This window comes from Pseudorasbora parva, chromosome 8, assembly GCF_024679245.1.
Source record: "Pseudorasbora parva isolate DD20220531a chromosome 8, ASM2467924v1, whole genome shotgun sequence".
NCBI classification, from domain to species: domain Eukaryota; kingdom Metazoa; phylum Chordata; class Actinopteri; order Cypriniformes; family Gobionidae; genus Pseudorasbora; species Pseudorasbora parva.
This window is the reverse complement of record NC_090179.1, coordinates 43,330,102-43,354,605: the sequence shown is the minus strand read 5'-3', so window position 1 is coordinate 43,354,605 and position 24,504 is coordinate 43,330,102. Positions and strand designations below refer to the sequence as shown.

Genomic DNA, 24,504 nt, shown 5'->3' with positions numbered 1-24,504 from the left:
TCCACCTTCTACAGTAGCCACACCCCTAACTCACACTATTGGCTGAGCTGGAAAGTGATTGACAGATCTGAGCAGACTAAGGCCCCGATCACACCAAACACGTTTTTCAGGTTGGAAAACGCGAGGCGCACTGCACTCCCTTTTTTGGTCGGCGTTTTTTCATTCAAAAAAGAGCAGTGCGCTTTAATGTTTCTAGGCAACCCCCGAATCACCTGTACTGTCAGTCAAATCAATGTAACGGTCAACACAACGGAAGGCCCGCCTCTTCATTCATTGGACAACAGAAACAAACGCGATGACGTTGGGCGCTTTTCTGCTCAGAGTTGACTTTTTTTCAACTTCATGCGCTCGGAGCCCTCCTTCAAAAACGTGAGGTGTAGCAGGCGGTTTAAACGCGAGGCGCCCAGGGCGCATAAGCAGCGCGCATAACGCTCTCTGCCAACCGAAATCCATTCAAAAAAGGCGCCTCTCGCTGCAAAAACGCGTTCTGTGTGATCGGGGCCTAAATCTTAATGATTTGATGGTGCCTAGGAGGCTCCATGTTCACACTTCTGAGAAGATAAACCCATAAATCACATACTAATAGTAGTCAATGAACAGTTAACTGAGTTAAAATAATGTACATACTTCAGCTTTAAGAATCTGAAATGATACTGAAAACTTCAATTGACTGTTTTTGGTCCAAGAAAACTTGACTAACACCATAATTTGATCAAATATGGCTCCTTAAATGAACAAGATGAAGGTCATTGAGGTCCGTGTGTCGAAACTCACCCCGAGATCGACTGTAATCGAGTCCAGGACAGATTCCTGATTTGCGCTCCTGTAACAGATAATTAGATGTCATCCGTCATCGCCATTATGACGCCCACCTGCTCCACTGAGTCACATTTCTACAACAGCAGCTGTTTACAGAGATCAGTGAAATCTCTAAATGTAGTCCCGTATTTCACCACAGATCACGAGAGACGGACAGATCTCAGAACTACACACACCTGCAGAAATCCTGAAATAATCCTCATATGAGAATGATTAGTGAAGGATCATGTGACACTGAAGACTGGAGTAATGATGATAAATTCAGCTTTGATCACAGGAATAAATCACACTTTACTATAGATTCACAGAGAGAACTGATGATCTGATTTATAATAATATTTTACAGTTTTTGTTGTATTTTTGGTCAAATTAAGGCAGCCTTGATGAGCAGAAGAGACTCTTTTAAAAACTCTTACCAACCCCAAACTTTTGAACACTCATGTCCACATTAGTGGATGATAATGTTGTTTATTCTATAAACACTTAAACATGCTAGTGATAAACAAAGATGGACACATACTGTACAGAAACTGTCTCCTGATGTTTTTAGAAAGACGCAGCGTCTGAGTCTGTGAGGAGAAGCAGCAGGTGCGGGAAGAGATTTGAGAAAGAAGCAGCGATTATTACTGTACAACTGACACCAGCAACACTCAAATCACTTCTGTCATCACACTCTCTGATCTCTGTGACCAATCACTGCAGTGTGTGTGTGTGTGTGTGTGTGTGTGTGTGTGTGTGTGTGTGTAGGGCTGGGTAGAGAGGGCCGAGCGGAACGGACTGCTGTCGGAGATGCTGGATCTGTCGGAGCTTTTCCACCCGGACACTTTCCTGAACGCCCTGAGACAAGAGACCGCCAGGTGACTGACTTGCAAGCATATAGTGTATATATACACCGATCAGGCATAACATTATGACAGGTGAATAATACTGATGATCTCTTCATCACGGCTCCTGTTAGTGGGTGGGATATATTAGGCAGCAAGTAAACATTTTGTCCTCAAGGTTGATGTGTTAGAAGCAGGAAAAATGGGCAAGCGTAAGGATTTGAGCGAGTTTGACAAGGGCCAGATTGTGATGGCTAGACGACTGGGTCAGAGCATCTCCAAAACTGCAGCTCTTGTGGGCTGTTCCCGGTCTGCAGTGGTCAGTATCTATCAAAAGTGCTCCAAGAGGAACAGTGGAGAACCGGCCACAGGGTCATGGGCGGCCAAGGCTCATTGACGCACGTGGGGAGCGAAGGCTGGGCCGTGTGGTCCGATCAAACAGACGAGCTACTGGAGCTCAAACTGCTCCAGAAGTTAATGCTGGTTCTGATAGAAAGGTGTCAGAATACACAGAGCAGCTCAGTGTGGTGCGTATGGGGCAGCATAGACAAGTCAGGGTGCCCATGCTGACCCCTGACCCCGCCGAAAGCACCAACAGTGGGACGTGAGCATCAGAACTGGACCACGGAGCAATGGAAGAAGGTGGCCTGGTCTGAGGAATCACGTTTTCTTTTACATTATGTGGATGGCCGGGTGTGTGTGTGTGTGTGTCTTACCTGAGGAACACATGGCCCCAGGATGCACTATGGGAAGAAGGCGAGCCAAATTCCCCAGATCTCAATCCAATCGAGCATCTGTGGGATGTGCTGAACAAACAAGTCCGATCCATGGAGGCCCCACCTTACAGGACTTAAAGGATCTGGTGCTAACATCTTGGTGCCAGATACCACAGCACACCTCTAGGGGTCTAGTGGAGTCCATGCCTCGACGGGTCAGGGCTGTTTTTAAATTACCTGATAAACTCCTAGACTAAAGACTTGTGGAAACTTGAGTCATATACACATAGGCTAAATAAACTGAGTTATCTCGAGTCATCTATACCTCATCTGAATTTAGAGATAACACACATCACGTACATCTACTAAACTTACCCACTATACACCAGCTACACTAAAACCTGAGGTAACATAACTCTCGCTCATTTACTAAGATAAACTGATGTAATCTAACCCAACAGAAGTCTTAAAGGTACAGTAGCACAAAGAGCCTGTTTAAGAGTCAACGTGAGTGACTTATGAAGTTTCTAAATAAAATATAGGTTTTGTTTTAGTTTTTAAATGATGTGTGTTTTAGGTTGATGAGCTGCTCTATGGACAGTCTGAAGTTTGTTACGTCATGGAGGGGTCAGATTACTGAAGCGAAACTACAAGTGAAGGTACAAGTGAAGAATGTGTGTTTAACATGATTAAACTGAACTACTCCAGTCCATGTTAACTAAACTCTCTCTCTCTCTCTTACACACACACACTCTCTCTCTCTCTCTCTCTCTCTCTCTCTCTCTCTTACACACACTCTCTCTCTCTCTCTCTTACACACACACTCTCTCTCTCTCTCTCTCTCTTACACACACTCTCCCTCTCTCTCTCTCTCTCTCTCTCTCTCTTACACACACTCTCTTTCTCTTACACACACACACACTCTCTCTCTCTCTCTCTCTCTCTTACACACACACTCTCTCTCTCTCTCTTACACACTCTCTCTCTCTCTCTCTCTCTCTCTCTCTCTCTCTCTCTCTCTCTCTCTCTTACACACTCTCTCTCTCTCTCTCTCTCTCTCTAGGTTGGCGGTTTGCAGTTGGAAGGTTGTAGTTTCGATGGAAGCCGTCTCTCTGAAAGCCATCACGACTCTCCCAGTGTGTCTGCCGTCCCTGCGTGTCACATGGCCTGGATCCCACAGGTAACACACACACTTTACCCTTTACGTGAGGGATAGTGTACATCCAGCCGGTTGTTATCGCAGAATAAACCCCCTGAGGGGTGATCAGAACCCCGATGTGAAACAGAAAGGGTTTATTTTGCAATAAACAACCAGCTGGATGCACATTATCCTGTTTATTACACCGTACACTTCCCACACAAGTAAATAATTGAACACAAAATATTGATTGTTGTTAAAATATTTTATTAGCCTACTAAACACAAAGCTTCTGAGAGGAAAACAGTTGCTAGCAAGTGGCTTTTAGCCAACACGACTAATCCAGATCAAACTAGATGAACATTTAAAAGATAAAGTACAGTCATACCACTTATTACACGGCTTTTCACAACATAAATAAAAAACGGGGACAAGAAATATGTACATAGTGTGCATAATATGTACAAACAATTTTGATTATCACAACAACATTACAGTGCTATTAATACTCTGATTTAAGGTTAAGTAAAATGGCAGCAGGCTTCAGATACCCGGACGGCGGTTTGTTATTTAGCGTCGCTATTGGCGATGGTTGCTATTGGGGGATAACACACCTCAGAATGTCGCGATGGACCAATCAGAATCAAGTATTCCAGGAAGCTGTTTAATAAGTACGGAATAATCCACTTCATGGCTGCATTACCACCTCGGGTGTGTGTTATTTTCTAATAATTCAATGGACCGGAGTCAATTATTCCGCTTATAACTGTGGTTACCAAACTTCAAGACATTGTTCAGATTATGTATTTCAAGATGTTTGTCGGGTTTTCTCCTTAAAACGCTCCTGTGTGTGGGACTAATTTCTTACGCATCTCATCCCAAGTCTTCGTTGCTAATTCCAAAACATCATTTTAGAGCTCGTAACGGAGGTTTGAGCTACTCATAGCAGAATAATGCAGTTATTAATGCATTTATAAGAGAGAGAGAGATTAAGTGTGTGTGAGTCTTAACTAGTGATCGACCGATATTGATTTTTTATAACCGATACCAATACCGATTATTTGGGTGTTTATGTGCCGATAACCCGATATATAGAACCGATATTTATTTATTGTGTTATTTCTGTTTTTTTACAATTACAGCAACAGCACTTAACTGCGCTTTTTAAACACTGTAATTTTTACATACAGAACAAAAGACATTTACATCAATGAATAGTCTGAAAAAATGTGCTTTTTTTTAATACAGCGCAGTCCTTTTAACATTAATGCTGTTTCAACTTTTTATTTATAAATGCAGCCATATTAACAACAGGCAAAATACATATATAAAGTCTAATATTTTCAAATGGAGAACATAAATGAGAGTTGAGTATATCAAATCCCCATAACTATGAGCATAAATATAAGCATTCATTTTTTTAAACTACAGTTTTAAAAGGTTTATGTGTTTAATAGACTTAAGATTGAATATTCTCTGGAATTGTAATGGCTATGATGTATTCGCGGGTTTGTTTCTTTTTCTTATCTCATCTAGTACGGTATCAAAATTAATGTTTGTGTATGTCTATGAAATGCTGACGGCAGCGCTGTTTTCATCTCTGCGTTTAACTTACACATCTCGTGGAGATAGGCCTAATAATACATTTTCACGGAGCTGTAATTAATTAGATATTTATTATATAAATGTTATATAGCAGACGTTAATATAACTAGGAGTTTTAAACGAGTCGGTCTTACATACGGTGACTATCCTATGCTGGAGCAGCAACTCCGTGAGAGAACGCGACAGAGCATAAACAACACACAGAGAGAAATAAGTTCAGCGCTTTCCAACATGCTCTCATTCATGGTGGCCTAATAATTCATTTTCACGGAGCTGTAATTAATAAGATGTTTATTATATAAATGTCATATAGCAGACGTTAATATAATTTAAGGAGTTTTAAACTAATCGGCCTTGTTTAGCCTACGGTAACGTTAGCATATATGCTGGAGCAACAACTCGGTGAGTGAACGGCTGAATGCAACTGTGCATAAACACACAGAAAGAAAGAAATTCGGTGCTTTTACTTCCAACAGGCTCTCATTCATGGCTGTTTTGTTTCATTCATGTGAAGTTACGTCATTATTGTGACATAACGGATTACCTGATGACTCTGTCAGTGAGTCATCTCTACAGTGCCAAGTTTAAACTATATAATATCATCTCATAACATCTTATTTGTGCATATCTCGATTGTGCATTAATGTTATGTCAAACAAAGTTTATTAATTAAGGGATGCAGGTTATTTTACCTTTAAACACCGTTGTTGACTCATCTCCCCTCAGACAGTCCGTCAATTGCGCGCTTGTATGCAATTCTCAAAATGTCCAGAAGATGGCGCCATTTATCGGGAAATCCGATATTACAAAACCGATACCCGATTATGAAAAAATGCTTAAATATCGGGAAAAATATCGGGAATCCGATATATCGGTCGATCACCAGTCTTAACAGTGTTCAGCAGCAGTGTCTCTCTCTAAAGCCCCTTTCACACTGCGATTCCGGCAAATACACGGATAATGCGACCCGGCATTTGTTCCCGGGCCGCTAGTTATGGTCCATTCACACTGCCAGCGAAATACCGTAATATGTGCGCTTTCACACACAACCCGTAACGGTCCCGGGTCGAGTTGACACGTGACATCCTGATGTGACGTATAATGGCGAGCGATCTCCGCTTCAGCGCGGATAGTAAGGAGCTCCGTGGTCTCGACTTGCGCACATTTTCTTTTGTATACGAACACTCTCTGCATTTAAAACACCGACGAGCTCTTCTGGCACTGCAGGGTTGTATTATTGAAAAAACAAGCTCTAGGAGTCGCACGATAACTACGTACACGTTGCGGGTCCGACGTGCAGTGTGAAAGGGGCTTAATAGTGAAACTGTAAGTTTATCTGCTTCAAGAACAGCGCAATTATAACCTCTCTAGTAGGGCTGGACGATATGGCCAAAATTCATATCACGATATTTTTCTTAATTTCGGTCGATACGATATAATTCCGATATCGATATGAACTATATAAAAACTTTAGAAAAAACTACAAAGAACTGCCACAAAGGTATTTGTCAAGTCTATTAATAGTCCTCCTATAAAACTATATAATATTTTAGAAATAAAACCAGTACAAATAAATGAATGTTCACCTTTTATTTGTATTTCGCCTTTATATGAAAAAGAAATGTGAAATCAACATCAAATAAACATAAGACTCTCACTTTATTAATATTAATATCTTAAAGTTTAAACTATAACATAAGCTGATTATATTATTCTTAATATAGATTAAACAAAAGTGCTTCAGCCAGGATTCAGCCTGACTCTGAGTATTCTAGCGGATGGATCTGCTTCAGATGGTGGATCTGCTTCACAGCGCACAGTGCTCCTATGCCGCAGACGGTTTATTGAGCATTTTCTTTTAAGTTTTATATTTCAGTGAAGAACAATTCATAGCGCTCTATTTTACATTAAATGCAAAACTATAGCATATATTTAATGCTGCAGTTATTTAATTAAAAATGCAGTAAACAACGTAACACAGTGATATATTATTCTGATCTACATTATCTGTTCACTACGTGAATATATAGTAAAGTGTCATTTATTTCTGTGATCAAAGCTGAATTTATCATCATTACTCCAGTCTTCAGTGTCACTCATCATTCTCATATTAGGATTTGATGCTCAACAAACATTTATGATTAACGTTATCATCAGTGTTGAAAACTCATGATGCTCCTTCATTGCTTTCATATATTGTCGCAATCGTCTGACTGTCGTCGTCACTTTTCAGCTCATAACGATTGTTTTCCTTCAGCTGCAGCTCCAGCGTGACAGTAAGTTTTTACGAATCCGCTTTTGGACTTTCTGTGTGAGAGCGCCCTCCTCATATTTAGATACGAATAAAATGACAGGTCATGCATAGATTATTTTTTGTCTCTGAAATTAAATCTTGATGTATTCACGTTGGTTTCTATGTACACTTGCCCGTGACCTCGAGAAGCGCGCAATCAACCGAGGTTAGAGAAAGCAGTCTTTAGCGTCCCTGTTAAATTGCCCGCCCTCGCTCCAGGTAACGCCGTTTGGAAACCCGCTCGGAGCGGGTCGACTAGGACCGGTGAGACCCAGTAAAAGTGCGGGGGATGAAAATACACTTTATTAAAAGTGCGGGGGACACGCCGAACCACTTCCACCCCACTGAATTAACGTTAGTCTTTCTTCTCTTATCAACTATTTCTTTCTCCTTACTTGTGGAAGTTCGTTCAGTCACATTTGTGTTGCGGTCAGGGAAACTCTTTTTGTAGCTAAAACTTGCCGCGTTGGATCTATCAGCCTACTACTGCTGAGCACTGACTGCGTTTCTGTCATCGCGCAAGTAGCCAATCGTGTTCTGCTCTTTCTGACGGCTGCGCCCTGAACGTCAGTCAGTGAGGAATGCTGTAATATATTTATCGAAATATCGGAAATGTGTTTAAAAATCATATCACCGTTATTGAAAAAAATTATATCGCGATATATATTGATATTGAATTATTGTCCAGCCCTACTCTCTAGTGAGAAATTTCATGTAGCTTTTAAGTTGCTAAACTATTTTACTGATTAAGTCGTCAGAGCCGCGCTGACAAGAGTGTGTGAGCGTGTATCCGTATTGTATGCGTGTGTGTTTGAGTGGGAGAGAGAATGTGCTTTCCCTACATAATCAAACAAAACTTTATGGCAAAAAACATTGATATAATTTGTTGTTTTTATCCTATTGTTTACTATATGTATTTACTGGATCAGTGTCGTTGTGGGTTTTGGTTTTTTGCTGTTTTCGGCGGTAAGTGGCAGAAATCATTTGGCGTAGTGATATGGAAATGTAATGCGGTCTAAATCTGCTGGAACTACTTTAGCCGTGCATTTCCATCAAAATACGCCTTAGAACGTAGGTCAGCCAATCAAATTCAAGCATTCAACAGCCCCGTAGTATAATAACATTTCTATGATGTTTTCAGTGATAGCTGTAGATTATAATGTGTGTGTGTGTGTGTGTGTTTCAGAGCACTGTGGGAAGTTATTCTCCAGATGAGTGCATCTCTCTGCCCGTGTACAGCAGCGGCGAGCGTCTGTGTGTGGTGACAAACGTGCAGCTGCCGTGTGCCGGAGATCATGACACATGGATCCAGAGCGGAGCGGCACTCTTCCTCAAACAGCAGTAACACACACACACACACACACACACACACACACACACACAGATATTTCCACAATTGATTTATAATGTGAGGGATCCACACACAGATACTATAATCATTTTATGTCATTGCACTCATTGGCTTCATGTGGGCGTGTGTTTGTTAAAGCTGCTTTAAGACTGTTGTTGTTTTCAGTCTTGTTGCATATTTATATTATCAAATAAAATAGTTTTTCATCAAGAGACTTCTCTTTCTTTTTTGTGCAATTTTAGTGGTCAAAAGTGATTTTTATGTGATCTTTTTAATGACCCTACAAGTTCCATTAAACCATCAAAATATGAAGGAAATATTTTAGATTTTGATGACAGACTTTTCTAAAGCAGTGATACTAAAATGTTCAGTTTTTGCTGTGTTGACTCAAGTTCAAATAGACCAGCGCAAGTGTCTTTCTTAATGATTTAGCTGATTTTGTGAAGTGATCCGCAATGATAAACATGTCAGAAAGCACAGTAGAGACATAACCTCATCACGTTGCACATTGAACGTCTCGTCCTATTAGAATTTAGAGTTGAAATTGTTCTATAATACACAAAATAAAGGGCCTTTTTAACACATTATGTAGTAAAAATGGTAAAATAATGGCTTGTTTCTCATATAACAAACAGGCATGTGATAACAGTGTAACATACTGTACTACTCATTGTACTACCTTTATTTTTGCATACTGTTTCACACACTATTTCATAAAAGCAGTAGTGTGTATGCAGTACGTACTGTGCAGTATGAAGCTTTCATCTGTCATTTTGTCTGAACGTCAGCGGGTTCCTGTGACGACCTTTGACCTACACTCATGTTATAGAGGCCACCTGCCCACTGGAGCGATCCGTACAGCAGCAGGTATGACGCGTGACCTCTGACCTCTACAATGTGCATGAGATCAGGATGCAGATGCTGGAAAATGAAAATTGTTTCTCTTTTTGATCCTCCTTTTCCTTTACAGGGCAACAGAAACATCATAGTTCATTCCTGAGCATCACGGCTCTTCTCTAGGACTTTCACATGGAGCAAATCAGTACACTAATGTACATCCATATGGCGTTCACATAGTACCATGGTTTTTACCATCTGAGACCATCACTGTACCACGGTACTGCTGTTGCTTTTTCACATGAGGTCTGCAGTATGTGTTTAGGTTTGTGTGTGTGTGGGCATGTTTTTGTGACATATGAGGACACAAATGTGTGTAATGCCATGGGTATGACACAGGTATTACAGGAGAGGGTGAAATATGAGGACATTACCCATGGCCCCACTTTACAAAAGGCTTATAAATCACACAGGAGGAGTTTATTAGAAAGTGAAAATGCAGAATGTTTCCTGCGATGGGTAGATTTAAGGGCTGTGTGTGTGTGTGATGGGTAGAATTAAGGGCTGTGTGTGTGATGGGTAGGTTTAAGGGCTGTGTGTGTGTGTGATGGGTAGATTTAAGGGCTCTGTGTGTGTGTGATGGGTAGATTTAAGGGCTGTGTGTGTGATGGGTAGGTTTAAGGGCTGTGTGTGTGTGTGTGTGATGGGTAGATTTAAGGGCTGTGTGTGTGTGTGATGGGTAGATTTAAGGGCTGTGTGTATGTGTGATGGGTAGATTTAAGGGCTGTGTGTGTGTGTGATGGGTAGGTTTAAGGGCTGTGTGTGTGTGTGATGGGTAGATTTAAGGGCTCTGTGTGTGTGTGATGGGTAGATTTAAGGGCTGTGTGTGTGATGGGTAGGTTTAAGGGCTGTGTGTGTGTGTGTGTGTGTGTGATGGGTAGATTTAAGGGCTGTGTGTGTGTGTGATGGGTAGATTTAAGGGCTGTGTGTATGTGTGATGGGTAGATTTAAGGGCTGTGTGTGTGTGTGATGGGTAGGTTTAAGGGCTGTGTGTGTGTGTGTGTGATGGGTAGGTTTAGGGGTAGGGGCAGTGTAAGGGGATAGAAAATACGGTTTGTACAGTTTACGAAAACCATTACGCCTATGGAATGTCCCCACATTTCACAAAAACAAAATTGTGTGTGTGTGTGTGTGTGTCTAGTCGCTGTGATGTCAGACCACACACTCATTTAGACTGACATTATCCTGTTTCCATGTCTCTTTTCTTGAGGGTGAATCGTGCGATCTGATTAGTTGCCCTTTTGCTTTTCACAAACACAGTCATAGTTTTGGAGCTTCTTGACTTTTTAGATGGAGAGGCTTTTTATCCGCACATCAAAGGTCAGTGTGTGTGTTTGTGTGTGAATACTGAATTCTGGCGGTTATGTGCGATTTTAAATCTAAACTGCAACATAAATCAAAACGCTGACCTTTAATCCCCTCTCACACACACACACACACACACACACACACACACACACACACACACACACACACACACAGGTACAGCGTCCACCTGTAACTGGACAGCAGTACAAAGTAAAATGATGGTACTTAAGAGATAGCTAGGTATTACTATAATGTCCAAAGAACATGATATGACCATGGTACTGTAAATGACAAAATATGGTATTACTGTGGTAAATGTAAAAAAACATGGTAGTTCCAGAATTAATGTAAATGTAAAAAAGGGTAGTTTCAGGGTAAATGTCAAAAAAGTGGATTTCTGGTACTTTTAATTGTGTGTGTGTGTGTGTGTGTGTGTTATTTATGAGAGCGGGTGACCGTCTCTGTCTCTTGTTCTCACACACACACACACACACACACACACACACACACACACAATCAAACTGCAAAACAGGAAACAGAACAGAGGAATGCCGTGTGTTAGGAAACCACAGACCTGCGGGCCGAGTGTGTGTGTGTATTTATGCTGTGATTTTGATTGATTTTCTTCATTAATTTCTCTCTTCCTGTCATAGTTCATTTTTCTCATGGCTGTCTGTCAGCAGACGCCCGGAGCAGCTCCAATTATAATACACCACAGAGACGACACGCTTCTGGAGGAGTGTGTGTGTGTGTGTGTGTGTGTGTGTGTGTGTGTGTTTTGTGCAATTTAGAGAAGGAAATCTGCTAAAAATGATAATTTACCCACCGTCATGCTGTTACAAAACCGTATGGCTTTCTTTTTTCCATGGAGCACAAAAGAAGATATTTATCTGAATGCTCATGCTGCTCTTTTTCATAGTGAAAATAAATGTCTTCTTTCGTCTTCCTCGTAGAACGTCCTACAGGTTTAAAATGACGTGACGATGAGAACATAATTAGATCTGTCATTTGGGAGTGAATTATTCCTGGGATGTTTTGCTGCAGGATCTTTATGTAACATTCACAGATGGAAAGAAAATGAGAAATGAGACGTCAAATGGAGAAATCAACAGAGAAAGGCACAAACAGATGGAAAGACGAGTAAAATTAACTGTGTGTGTCTCTGCTCATGTAATTGCCTTACTGTTTTAAAGAAGGAAGGTTCACATTTTTAATGTGTAATTATATACACACACACACACACACACACACACACACACACACAGTGAGGAAAATAAGTATTTGAACACCCTGCTATTTTGCAAGTTCTCCCACTTAGAAATCATGGAGGTGTCTGAAATTGTCATCGTAGGCGCATGTCCACTGTGAGAGACATAATCTAAAAAAAAACATCCAGAAATCACAATGTATGCTTTTTTAACTATATGATACAGCTGCAAATAAGTATTTGAACACCTGAGAAAATCAATGTTAATATTTGGTACAGTAGCCTTTGTTTGCAATTACAGAGGTCAAACGTTTCCTGTAGTTTTTCACTAGGTTTACACACACACTGCAGGAGTACAGAGCCACTCCTAGGTTATCCTGGCTGTGTGCTTCGGGTCATTGTCATGTTGGAAGACCCATCCTCGACCAATCTTCAATGCTCTAACTGAGGTTGTTCCCTGAAATCTCGCAATACATGGCCCCGGTCATCCTCTCCTTAAAGGGCGGGTGAGACACTCAGTTTCAGTCAATCTCATGTCAATCTTGAGTACCTATAGAGTAGTATTGCATCCTTCATATCTCCGAAAAGTCTTTAGTTTTATTATATTTATAAAAAAAATATGGGCTGTCCCGAGTCTTTCCGGAAAAAACCGAGCGGCTGGAGGCGTATCGTGTGGGCGGAGCTAAAGAATGACGAATGCGGAGCTACTGCACGAGAGCTTCTGAAAGCTGACATCGTCAAGTGTGGAGATGAAAATGTTAGCCTAAATAAACCATCGCTATCAATCAGATTCAGCTAATAGATATATGATCCAGAATCAGATTCGGAGGCTGAAATAAATTGAACAGGAGAAACAGCAGCAGCAGGACGTCCGTCTCTGTGGTATGGACTGTATTTAGTGGCCTGTCAACATTTGTGTGTGTTTACTCGCAGTTTATGAGGACATGATTCGGTTTATGGACTATTGTATGCGACTAAACCTTAGCAGTAGCAAGCAAAACGGTCAGACTAGTGTAACGTTATACAGAGAACAACAATGGAGTAACCGTTAGCGCATTTGAATGTGCTTTGTGTGAACGTCACCTAGGTTTATGTTTGGGTGGTTTTCCAATAAACAAACTGACACCTATAGTGGTCAGCTAAACAAATGTATTTAAACACACACCATAAGTTGCATTGCATGCTCCATTGATAAATTAACTAACGTTATACACGATCGTGTCGTTTACTGATGTTTACTCACGCGACGATAGCCAACAGCACAGACATCTGAAGCAGTTTTACTCACCGGCTGCTTCCAAAGCAGGACCGAACCTTTATCGGTGGGACCGCTCTGTCAAAAACACACTTCTTTGGTATGATTTGGTGAAGTCCTGTGACAGCAGTGGCCGTGGAGATCCACTTTGCGACGCGACTGAAGCGATGTTGTGAAGCTTCCCGTCATTTCTGCGTTCAAATCGGTTCAAATGCAGCGCTGCCTTCCCAGAATGCTGTGCGGACGCGTTGAAGTCGCTCGACGTCACCCATAGGAATAAAATGGAGCGCGGCGTGGACTATAACGACAGAAGTGTTCACGGACGACTGGATCTGCAGCTGAGAGTGTTTATGGGCGTGCATTTCCTCTCTCGCTCTAGTCACGCGCGCGCGCACCCTTCCGGGAGAAGAGCCCGTACGGCCCATACAAGGACCTTCCGCTCTATTAACGTCAAGCCGACCCATACTCGAAAAAAACTCTCTGAAACTTGTGAGAAACCGGAAGGAGTATTTTTGACACAGAAATACTCCATCAAACGTCCAACATTAGTTTTTGAAACTTTGTCTATGTTTAGGATGGGAATCCAAGTCTTTAACAGTGTAAAGAGCTCAGTATGCATCAAACAGCATTTCACCCCCCCCCCCCCCTTAATACAGTGCAGTCCCATATGCGGAAAAACACCCCCAAAGCATGATGCTACCACCCCCATGCTTCACAGTAGGGATGGTGTTCTTGGGATGATACTCATCATTCTTCTTCCAAACACGTTTAGTGGAATTATGACCAAAAAGTTTTATTTTGGTCTCATCTGACCACATGACTTTCTCCCATGACTCCTCTGGATCATCCAAATGGTCATTGGCAAACTTAAGACGACCCTGGACAGGTGCTGGTTTAAGCAGGGGAACTTTTCGTGCCATGCATGATTTCAAACCATGACGTCTTAGTGTATTACCAACAGTAACCTTGGAAACGGTGGTCCCAGCTCTTTTCAGGTCATTGACCAGCTCCCCCTGTGTAGTTCTGGGATGATTTCTCCCCTTTCTTAGGATCATTGAGACCCCACGAGGTGAGATCTTGCATGGAGCCCCAGTCTGAGGGAGATTGACAGTCATGTTTAGCTTCTTCCATTTTCTAATGATTGCTCCAACAGTGGACCTTTTTTCACCGAGCTGCTTGGCAATTTCCCCGTAGCCCTTTCCAGCCTTGTGGAGGTGTACAATTTTGTCTCTAGTGTCTTTGGACAGCTCTTTGGTCTTGGCCATGTTAGTAGTTGGATTCTTCCTGATTGTATGGGGTGGACAGGTGTCTTTATGCAGCTAATGACCTCAAACAGGGGCATCTAATTTAGGATAATAAATGGAGTGGAGGTGGACATTTTAAAGGCAGACTAACAGGTCTTTGAGGGTCAGAATTCTAGCTGATAGACAGGTGTTCAAATGCTTATCTGCAGCTGTATCATACAAATAAATAGTTTAAAAATCATACATTGTGATTTCTGGATTTTTTTATTTTTAGATTATGTCTCTCACAGTAGAGATGCACCTATGATGACAGTTTCAGACCCCTCCATGATTTCTAAGTGGGAGAACGTGCAATATATATACTGTTTTATATTGTATACAATATATTAACAAATCCTTGTAATAAAATGTTTTTTCACCATGTTCAAATGGTAATATGTATAAGAAGTACAGTGGTAGTACAATGGTACAGTAATGGTAATTGTTATAGTATAACTAAGGTACTTTAAAATATAAAATGGTTTCTAAAGTACTATGATATGACCATTGTACCACCATATACCATTGGGTTTTGCTAAACCCTCTTTTGGAAACTTTATTTTTAAAATCGGGATGAAATGGAGGTAGCGAAAGATCTTTTATTCTGGATTGTGACACATCGGAGAGTAACAAATTATTGGAAAAAGAAAACATGTTGGGTGGTGACTTGCTTTCACGGTAAATGTAAAAAAAAAAAAACATGGTAGTTTCATGGTAAATATGGTGAATGTAAAAAAACAGGAGTTTTAGAGTAAATTTTAAAAAACAACAGTTTCATTGTTAATGTAAAAAACATGGTAGTTTGATGGTAAATGTAAAAAAATAAAAAATAAAATAACACACATGGTCGATCCATGGCTAAATGTAAAGGCAAAAACAAAAATGAAACTCATGGATGAATTGTTTGCGATAAGATTGTTTCCACCACTGAATAAAAAATAAAAAAGGCAATTGTGACTTTTAATCTCATTATTGTGACTAAAGTTAAAGTTTATATCTTGTAATTCTGAGGGGGAAAAAAGTCAGAATTGTGTGATTTTAAAAAGTTGCCTTTTTATTTTTTATTCTGTCGGGGAAACAAGCTTCCATAATAATATGCATTTAGGAAATAGACCACAATATGTTTTTTTTTTTTTTTACTATTATTTAAATCGGCATGTCGACAGTGCATAAATATGGCCATCATGTATAAATATTTTACTATTTAATTTCCTCGAAGTCATTATTTTAAAAATATGATTCACACTCCTCATATCTTGCATCCTGGAAATATAGTACGTCAGGAGTAAACGGCTGTTTCATGATGATTTAATGAACTCTTTGAGCATAAATGCGTCTGAGATTCTCAGCTGATGTGCAGTGTGTGTGTTTAATCTCGTGAGACACACACACACACACACTCAGAGCCTGATGCAAGTGTGTCATCATTCTACTCGCCATTTTATCGCTCCATCTCTGCTTATTTTCAACGTTGATGCAACGCTGATGAAATCTAACACACATTCTCTCTCTCTCTCTCTCTCTCTCTCTCTCTCTCTCTCTCTCTCTCTCGCGCTCACACACACACACACACAATGATGTAAAACTGTCCGCGTGCAGTTTCACGGGGAATTAGAGTTCAGATCGCTGAACTCTCGTCTGTCTCAGATGAAAGTTTAATGTGTGAGTGGCAGCGTGCAGCCGTAATGTGACAGTCTCCACCCCCGCCGCTGTCCCTGGAGAGGTCAAAGGTCACCTGACTTCCACTTCTGCCCACACCTGACCTCGTTTTCTCCATCGTTTCTCTCAGAGCTGCGACGATGAAAAACCTCTGCGTCGGATGCTTTTAAACTCGTTTAGCAGATGCACAGGTTTGCTGTCATGAATTCCCCTAAGTTCAGTGCATCAGCGTGTGAGATGTTTATTACCACCGGAAATAATTTAGACTCTTACAGTAATGAAAAATGTAATGGGAGTCAATTGGACAAGTACAGCAAAAGTAAAGTGTGTGTATTTGGGTAAAGCACTTATATTAATTATTCAAGTTGTCACCTGTCTAAATTGTTCTAGGTGGGAGAACATACCAACATAACACACGTGGTGTCTGCTATAATCAGTGTTTCGTGGATAGGTGTGTATTCCTTTAAATACAGTGTGCTGGGTTTCCTGGCTCTAAATGGTCTTGATGATCAAGTTAAAGGTGCACTATGTAACTTTTCCACCCACTAGAGGTCGCCTATTTAAAGGTGTAGTTTGATGACACCAGAGCAGGGCTGGACTGGTAATCTGTCATACCGGGCATTTTCCCGGTGGCCCGACGCTCTTTGGTTATTTATTTATTTGCCACTGACATCATGCAGCGACAGCGGCCCATTGGTTTGTCTTCTGAATAGACAGCCCAAAGTGAGAGAGACCTCCCCTCCATATTAGCCGCTTTTACTTATTTGTTAATTTTATTTTATTTCAGCGCATTGAGCATGAAACTGCAAAAAAAGAAGAACCTGAAATGTCACTAGACATTAAGAAATCATGTTAATTTCAAATACTTATATCACTGACAACAGTAGTCTGGTCAGGATATTGTCATTAAAAAGTTATTACACGGCGCAGTGAAATACTTGATTCTGATTGGTCATCGCGCATTCTAGTGGTATGTTATTTCCAGATAACACACAGTACTACTTCTGTGCTTAACGCTGGCGCCATCTTGTGGCTTAAACAGCCGTGGGTTACAATGGAAGACTTCAAGGCAGGTTTCCTTTATAACGTTTTAAATATGGATATTTTTCTCACACAAACGCATCGATTGGAATCAGAAGGCTCTATTAACCCATCGGAGTCGTGTGGAGCACGTTATTTGACGGACAGCTGCATTTTTATGGACTTCAAAAACAGCTCCAACTACTGCTGGGATTAACGTTAGCCTGGACTTTTTAAATATAACTCTGATTGTATTTGTCTGACAGAAGAATGTCATAAACACCTATAATGACTTGAGGGTGAGTAAATCATAGGCTTGGTTTCATTTTTGGCTGAACTAACCCTTTCAGCATTCATCTTCAACATTTAGCAGCAATAGATAAAGGCTTAAAGCAGGTTGGAGCTGTTTTTCTTCGCGGAAGCTTTGCGTAAGAGCTAATAAAATATTTAATCTCAAGACAATATTAAGTGTCTAATTTATTTGAGACTAGTAGCCGTGTAATAAGTGGGATAATGTCCACCCAGCCGGTTGTTATCGCAGAATAAACCCCTTCACAGGGTATCTGCAGGTTTCACCAAGTCAAATTTAAGACTTTTCAAGACCTTTTTAAGACCATTATGAATAAAATTTAAGACCTATATCACGCAATAAAAAAACATGCATAGGAAATGCAGAATCACTCAATTAGGCTACTTAAAATTATATTATTTAATTTATTTAAATTGAACAAAGTATTAGTAAACTTATTATTCATAGCTCAATCCCACCAGGATTAGCGCATATATATATATATATATATATATATATATATATATATATATATATATATAATATATATATATATATATATTAAAAATTGACAAAAATTAGTCTTTATTTTGTGGTGGTCACTTCCATAGATTTGCAAACATTTTTATTTTTTTAAATAATTAGGATGCAACATTAACCATATTATTATGTTAGATGCACAATAGTCACACAAAACTGACAAAATGCATGAATCTTGTTTTGTTATTATCAAAAAAGGCTGGTCCAGTAGTGCACTATCTATCTTTAATAACACGAACGCTTGGGGTGGGAACCAACATCTTAAAAGTAAACCACAGCAATAATTGCTTAATATAAGTAAAACGTTTTCAAGTGATTACGTAATCAAGTAATCGGTCAGTAATAAAATGTATACTTATAAACAAATGACAATAGGACAAATAAATACAACATAAAGATGCATATCTACAAAGAGGAACACTCCACCGTTTTTAGAAATAGGGTTTATTCAACTTAGACATTTGGATATGTGGGCAAATGCATGGCTCAGTGCATGCATTGTTTTAGTTTGGCAGGGTCGCCGCTAGCTTAGCTTAAAATGCATTTCCCCACATATCTAAATGTAGCAAAGTACCAAAGTAGAATAAGCCCTATTTCTAAAACAGTTGGAGTGTTCCTTTAAGTGTAAGTGCTGTTTCCCCCGTTTGTGTTGTTGTTAAGCTATATTAGTTTGCTTTCACTTTGAGAACTTACTAATGTGCAGATCCAGTGCTTACTGACACGTCCCAAACTTTTTAACTCAAATCAGGATATAGACATATGCATAATGTGTATATTTGATCGTTCAAGAGTAACGTTAGGCTAATGAGCCAAGAAATAACACATCCAATACACTCGCACGAGCGCTGACAGGCAGCAAACGCACGCAGCCTGACATCAGAGTTCGGAGTTTACATCACTGTTATTAACTCTTTTAGTGCAATCAGGTATATTATACTTTTATTTGGTCATTAAGCAAGATGGTAAGAAAGATTCGCCTTCGCGTTCACGATCGCGATCGCGGAACTGCAAGAACCGTCAGAGTCAGCTGAAGAATAAAATCCGTTTTATGCGTCTGTGGGGTACGATACACGTGGCATGCTTGTCTAATTTGTAGTTGTAACCGAAAGAAAGAACTACAAACACCACAGAACAAACACACACACACACACACACACACGTGCGCGCGTGCTGCAGGAGGCGAGAGCATTTCAATGAGGTAGCGTTACATGGACGTAGGAGAATTAAGACCTGTTAAACATTATTTAAGACCTAGAACGCAGTGCTTCCGCGAAATTAAGACTTTTTAAGGCCTTATATTTCGATTTTGAAATTTAATACTTTTAAGACTTTTTAAGACTCCGCGGGGACCCTGCTTCAGAGTGATGCTCCGCTTCGCCTCGGGGTCCTGATCACTCTGAAGGGGTTTATTCTGAGATAACAACCGGCTGGGTGGACATTATCCCTTACTTGTTGCAGCCCTCAACTGATGTTGATGTTGACATGTTGTGTTTTGACCTGAAGCTCCACCCTCCTCCTATCAACCAATCACAAAGTAGTGTTTGGGCATCGGCGTTGCCAGATCTGCTCTAGTTACCACAGCTTCAGCTACAAACGTTCCTGCTGATCCTGCAGCCAATCTGGCAACCTTGAGTCGGGGAGGTGGAGGGGGATACAACACCACTTTGGAGCCACTTTACCAAAGGGACAAGTTTCCATAACAGGTACATAACCTCAATAGTGATCATCAGAGATTACTGACAGACACTCTTCAGAACAAATGTAATGTAAAATCCAAGCACTAACTTTTAATGAAAAAATAAATAGAAAATTAAATAATTGGGCAAAAGGACAGTAAAACTAGCTGTCCAAAAGTAGCACATCAAGTATGAATTAAGTGTAATAAATCAATTAAAAGAGACTTTGTGGTGAACAAGTTCAGTATAAACCAAATCAGCTTTGTTTAAGAACAAAAATATTTTTTTACAGCTTTCAAATTTAAGAACAATCCAATGTTACATTCACTAAACAGCTCATCTTATCCTTAAAAAAGAAGCTGAAGTGAAGAAGCCCGCAAAAAGAAGAAGAAGTGCAAAACATTTAAGCAAGAATAACTAAATAAATACAATTTAAAAAAAATATTCAGCATGAATCTATATGACCGAAGTTACCATGCTGTAAATGAAACGAGATTCCTTACAGTTAGTGAGCTAGAAGAAGAGAAAAATAAACATCTTTATCAAGGTTAGCAACAGGTCCAGACTCAAATCCGCGGGGCGACGGACCAGCTATCCCCCAGAATAATGTGGGGAAAAACACCACAAATGATCGACTGCTCGTAAACAGTCAAATTTACTGTGAGTCCAAGCTTTGGATGAAGTTGTTGTCTTCTGCAACAGAAGCCAGCCATTTCTTCTCATTGTTTGGAAGAGTAATTCGCAGTCTAGAAGGGAACAGAAGCGCAGGCTTGAGACTACGTTTGTACAGTGACGACATCACATCTTTATACTCGGCGCAAAGTTTAAAGGGGGGGTGAAATGCTGTTTCATGCATACTGATCTTTTTACACTGTTAAAGACTTGGAATCCCATACTAAACATAGACAAAGTTTCAAAAGTTAAGGTGGACGTTTGATGGGAGTATTTCTTTGTCAAAAATACTACTTCCGGTTAGTCATAAGTTTCGGCAAGTTTTTTGAGATCATGCGTCCCCTTTGACGTTAATGGGGGCGGAATTTCCTTGTATGGGCCGTACGGACAATTCTACCGGAAGAGCGTGAGAGAGAGAGAGGGAGAGAGCGAAAGCAACAGGCTACGCCCATCAAAGCGGGGCTCGTAGGCTGCTGCACAGGTGATGTGACTTCAAGAAATTAACAATGTCACCAAAAAAGTGCGTTTTTGGTTGCCGGACCAAGACAGTCCTGTACAGATTGCCAAAAAACCCAGCGTTAAGGCAACAGTGGATGTAATTTGCTTTTCCGGATCAGCAACTGAGTTGCGCAAAGGTTTATGTCTGTTCACTGCATTTCGGTGCCGACTGTTTCATAAACAAGGCCCAGCTCGACGCCGGATTTTCCGATCGCCTAATGCTGAAGGATGGAGCAGTCCCAACGATAAAGGTCCCAACGTTAGAACCGCGGGCGGTGAGTGAGACTGCTTCAAATGTCTGTGTTTTTGCCTATGCTCATCAAGTAGCCCAAACATGATCACGTATAGTTAATTGATCAATGGAGCATGCGATGTGTAGTGCGTGTACATTTGTTTAGCTGGCCACTATATGTGTAACTTTATGTTTGTGTATTGTAAAAGCACTCCAAACAACAATACACAAAGAGTGGGGAAATATGTTGAACTAAATAAGTGCGCTTCTTCATTCAAATGCGCTACTATTCCGTGTCTTTCTATGTAAACACTAACTAGCCTGCTGTGCAAAACCAGTCCGCTTACTGTCTAAACAAACCACGCGTAAACACACACACACACACACACACACACACAAACACACGTGCACAACTGCACTTCCCACATGTACACCTTCAAAGACAAAAATACGACGATATAATTCAAGTATAAATATGTAAATAACACAAGTCGCTAAGCATATTATATAGTTAGTGTATAAGTTGAACCACATACAGACGTCCTGCTCTAGTCGTTTTTGCTGCTGCTCCTGTTCAACTGCAGCCTCTGGGTCTGATTCCGGATCATAGATGTATGGCTGCATCTGATTAAAAGCCATATTTTTATTTTGAATAAAGTTTTTTTCCCGCTGTTAGGGATGACACAGCTTTACGACGCACTCGACTCAACACACAGCGCGCTGCTGCACACGTCATTATTTAGCTCCGCCCACACGATACGCCCCCGCTCGGCTTTTTCCGGAAAGACTCGGAACAGCGCATCTTTCTTATATAATTATAAAAAAAATAAAGACTTTTCGGAGATATGCAGGATGCAATGCTACTCTATAGGTACTCAAGATTGACATGACACTGACTGAAACTGAGTGTTTCACCCCCCCTTTAAAAACCTTTCCAGTCCAATTCCCGATTGTATTATAGCTTTAGTAAAGTCTGGCCCTAAAGGTTCTTTAGACTCTCCTCTTTTTGACAACACTAACTTATTTGTTGACCAAACTCTTTTCAACACTATGTCAAACAAAGACATTCGTTCAGTTATTAATAGATCTCAAATTTCTTTACCTGCTTGTGTGAGTTTTTGGAATAACATATTTAGTGATATAGAATGGGAAGAGTTTCGGCTTCTTCGACAAAAAATCTTCATATCTAATAAAGTTGTTGAAGTCTCTATTAAAATTATCCATAATTGTTATCCAACAAATTATAAAATTGCTAAATTTAATAATAGTATTTCACCCGATTGCTCTTTTTGCCTTCAGGACGAAAAGATGATTAATCAGTTATTTTGGGACTGTACTTACTGCAAAGTCTTTTGGATTGATTTTTCAATTTGGTCTTGTGTTTTTTTGGTTATTCTCTGAATTTAGACCCTTCTCATTGTAAATTTATTATTAATTTACTGCTTTATTGTGCTAAATTTTACATTCATAAATGTAAATTTTCACACACAAAAAAAACTCCCTACTTCTTTATTTTCAGGAAAGATTTTGATATGTATGTAAATTCTTTAAGAAATTCCAATAATTGTATTGCATGTAAGACTCTTTCTTGGTGTAAGTCCTTTAAGCTTACATGGCTTGCTTTTGGATTTTTGTATGTAACCCTCATTGTTCTTTTGTCCTTTGTAATTGTTGTTGTTCGTTTGCATAAAAAAAAAACCAGTTTAAAAACCTCAGGGCAGTAACTTAGTCCTCAAAGAAACGGATTTTGTGTCCTTCATACAGCAACTCACCCTTTTTGCGAGATTCGCGGATGACCAGGTCCTTCACTTGAAAGCGATGAAACCGCAAGATGACGGGTCGCGGTCTCTGCCCAGGCGCATGTTTAGGTGCGAGGCTACTAGCTCGGGCGGCGAGGTTAACACCTGAGAACCAAGGACATCGACCAGAAGCTGAGAAAAAAAAGAGCTCGGACGCGGCCCCTCGATTGACTCAGGTAGGCCCAGGATTCGAATATTTTGGCGCCGGCTGCGGCTCTCAAGATCTGAGACTTTAGTCTTGCCCCTTCTAGAGCCCCGAACACGTATCTTCAAATCGTTCAAGCTGTTGACTGATCTCCGTAGTGCCAGATTTAAGATTACCGATGCGAAGATCATGATCCGCCACTGTGGACTGCATGTTATCTAGCTTTTCGGAAGATGCCTTGAAGTCCGCGGCGATAGATGCTCTGAGATCATCATGTAAGGCACTGATCTCGGCTAGCGTAACGCTAACACCGGTGAAGAGGCGCCTTCTCTGTCTGTATCGACTTGTTTGCCTCTTCCTTTTGACATCTCAAGATCGATTGAAAAACGGTTACGAAACAAATGCTGTCAGATGTCAAAGAAAATGCTGAGGTTTATAGGGATAAACTTAAAAGTTTTGGGAGCACGTCTACCCCTCATGCGCCATAACCGGAAACCGATCATAATTTTGACAATGGTTAGTGTGACGTTTTTGATCATAATTTTGACAGCGGTTAGTATGACGTTTTTGATCATAATTTTGACAGCGGTTAGTATGACGTTTTTGATCATAATTTTGACAGTGATTAGTATGGCGTTTTTGATCATAATTTTGACAGTGGTTAGTATGACGTTTTTGATCATAATTTTGACAGTGGTTAGTATGACGTTTTTGATCATAATTTTGACAGTGGTTAGTATGACGTTTTTGATCATAATTTTGACAGTGATTAGTATGACGTTTTTGATCATAATTTCGACAGTGGTTAGTATGACGTTTTTGATCATAATTTTGACAGTGGTTAGTATGACGTTTTTGATCATAATTTTGACAGTGGTTAGTATGACGTTTTTGATCATAATTTTGACAGTGGTTAGTATGACGTTTTTGATCATAATTTTGACAGTGATTAGTATGACGTTTTTGATCATAATTTCGACAGTGGTTAGTATGACGTTTTTGATCATAATTTTGACAGTGGTTAGTATGACGTTTTTGATCATAATTTTGACAGTGGTTAGTATGACGTTTTTGATCATAATTTTGACAGTGGTTAGTATGACGTTTTTGATCATAATTTTGACAGTGGTTAGTATGACGTTTTTGATCATAATTTTGACAGTGGTTAGTATGACGTTTTTGATCATAATTTTGACAGTGATTAGTATGACGTTTTTGATCATAATTTCGACAGTGGTTAGTATGACGTTTTTGATCATAATTTTGACAGTGGTTAGT

General features: G+C 40.1%; 1 protein-coding gene across 1 annotated transcript in view; it reads left to right on the top strand.

Annotated features, from left to right (window-relative positions):
* Nucleotides 1-8,909, top strand: part of dync2h1 (dynein cytoplasmic 2 heavy chain 1) — a 159,740-nt gene extending 150,831 nt beyond the window's left edge. The window contains exons 87-90 of the mRNA XM_067451365.1: nt 1,567-1,676; nt 2,937-3,018; nt 3,423-3,539; nt 8,582-8,909. Coding sequence (XP_067307466.1) covers nt 1,567-1,676; nt 2,937-3,018; nt 3,423-3,539; nt 8,582-8,740 — 468 coding nt within the window. The 3' untranslated portion in view covers nt 8,741-8,909. The remainder of the gene's footprint in view (nt 1-1,566; nt 1,677-2,936; nt 3,019-3,422; nt 3,540-8,581) is intronic.
* Nucleotides 8,910-24,504: the final 15,595 nt, after the last annotated feature.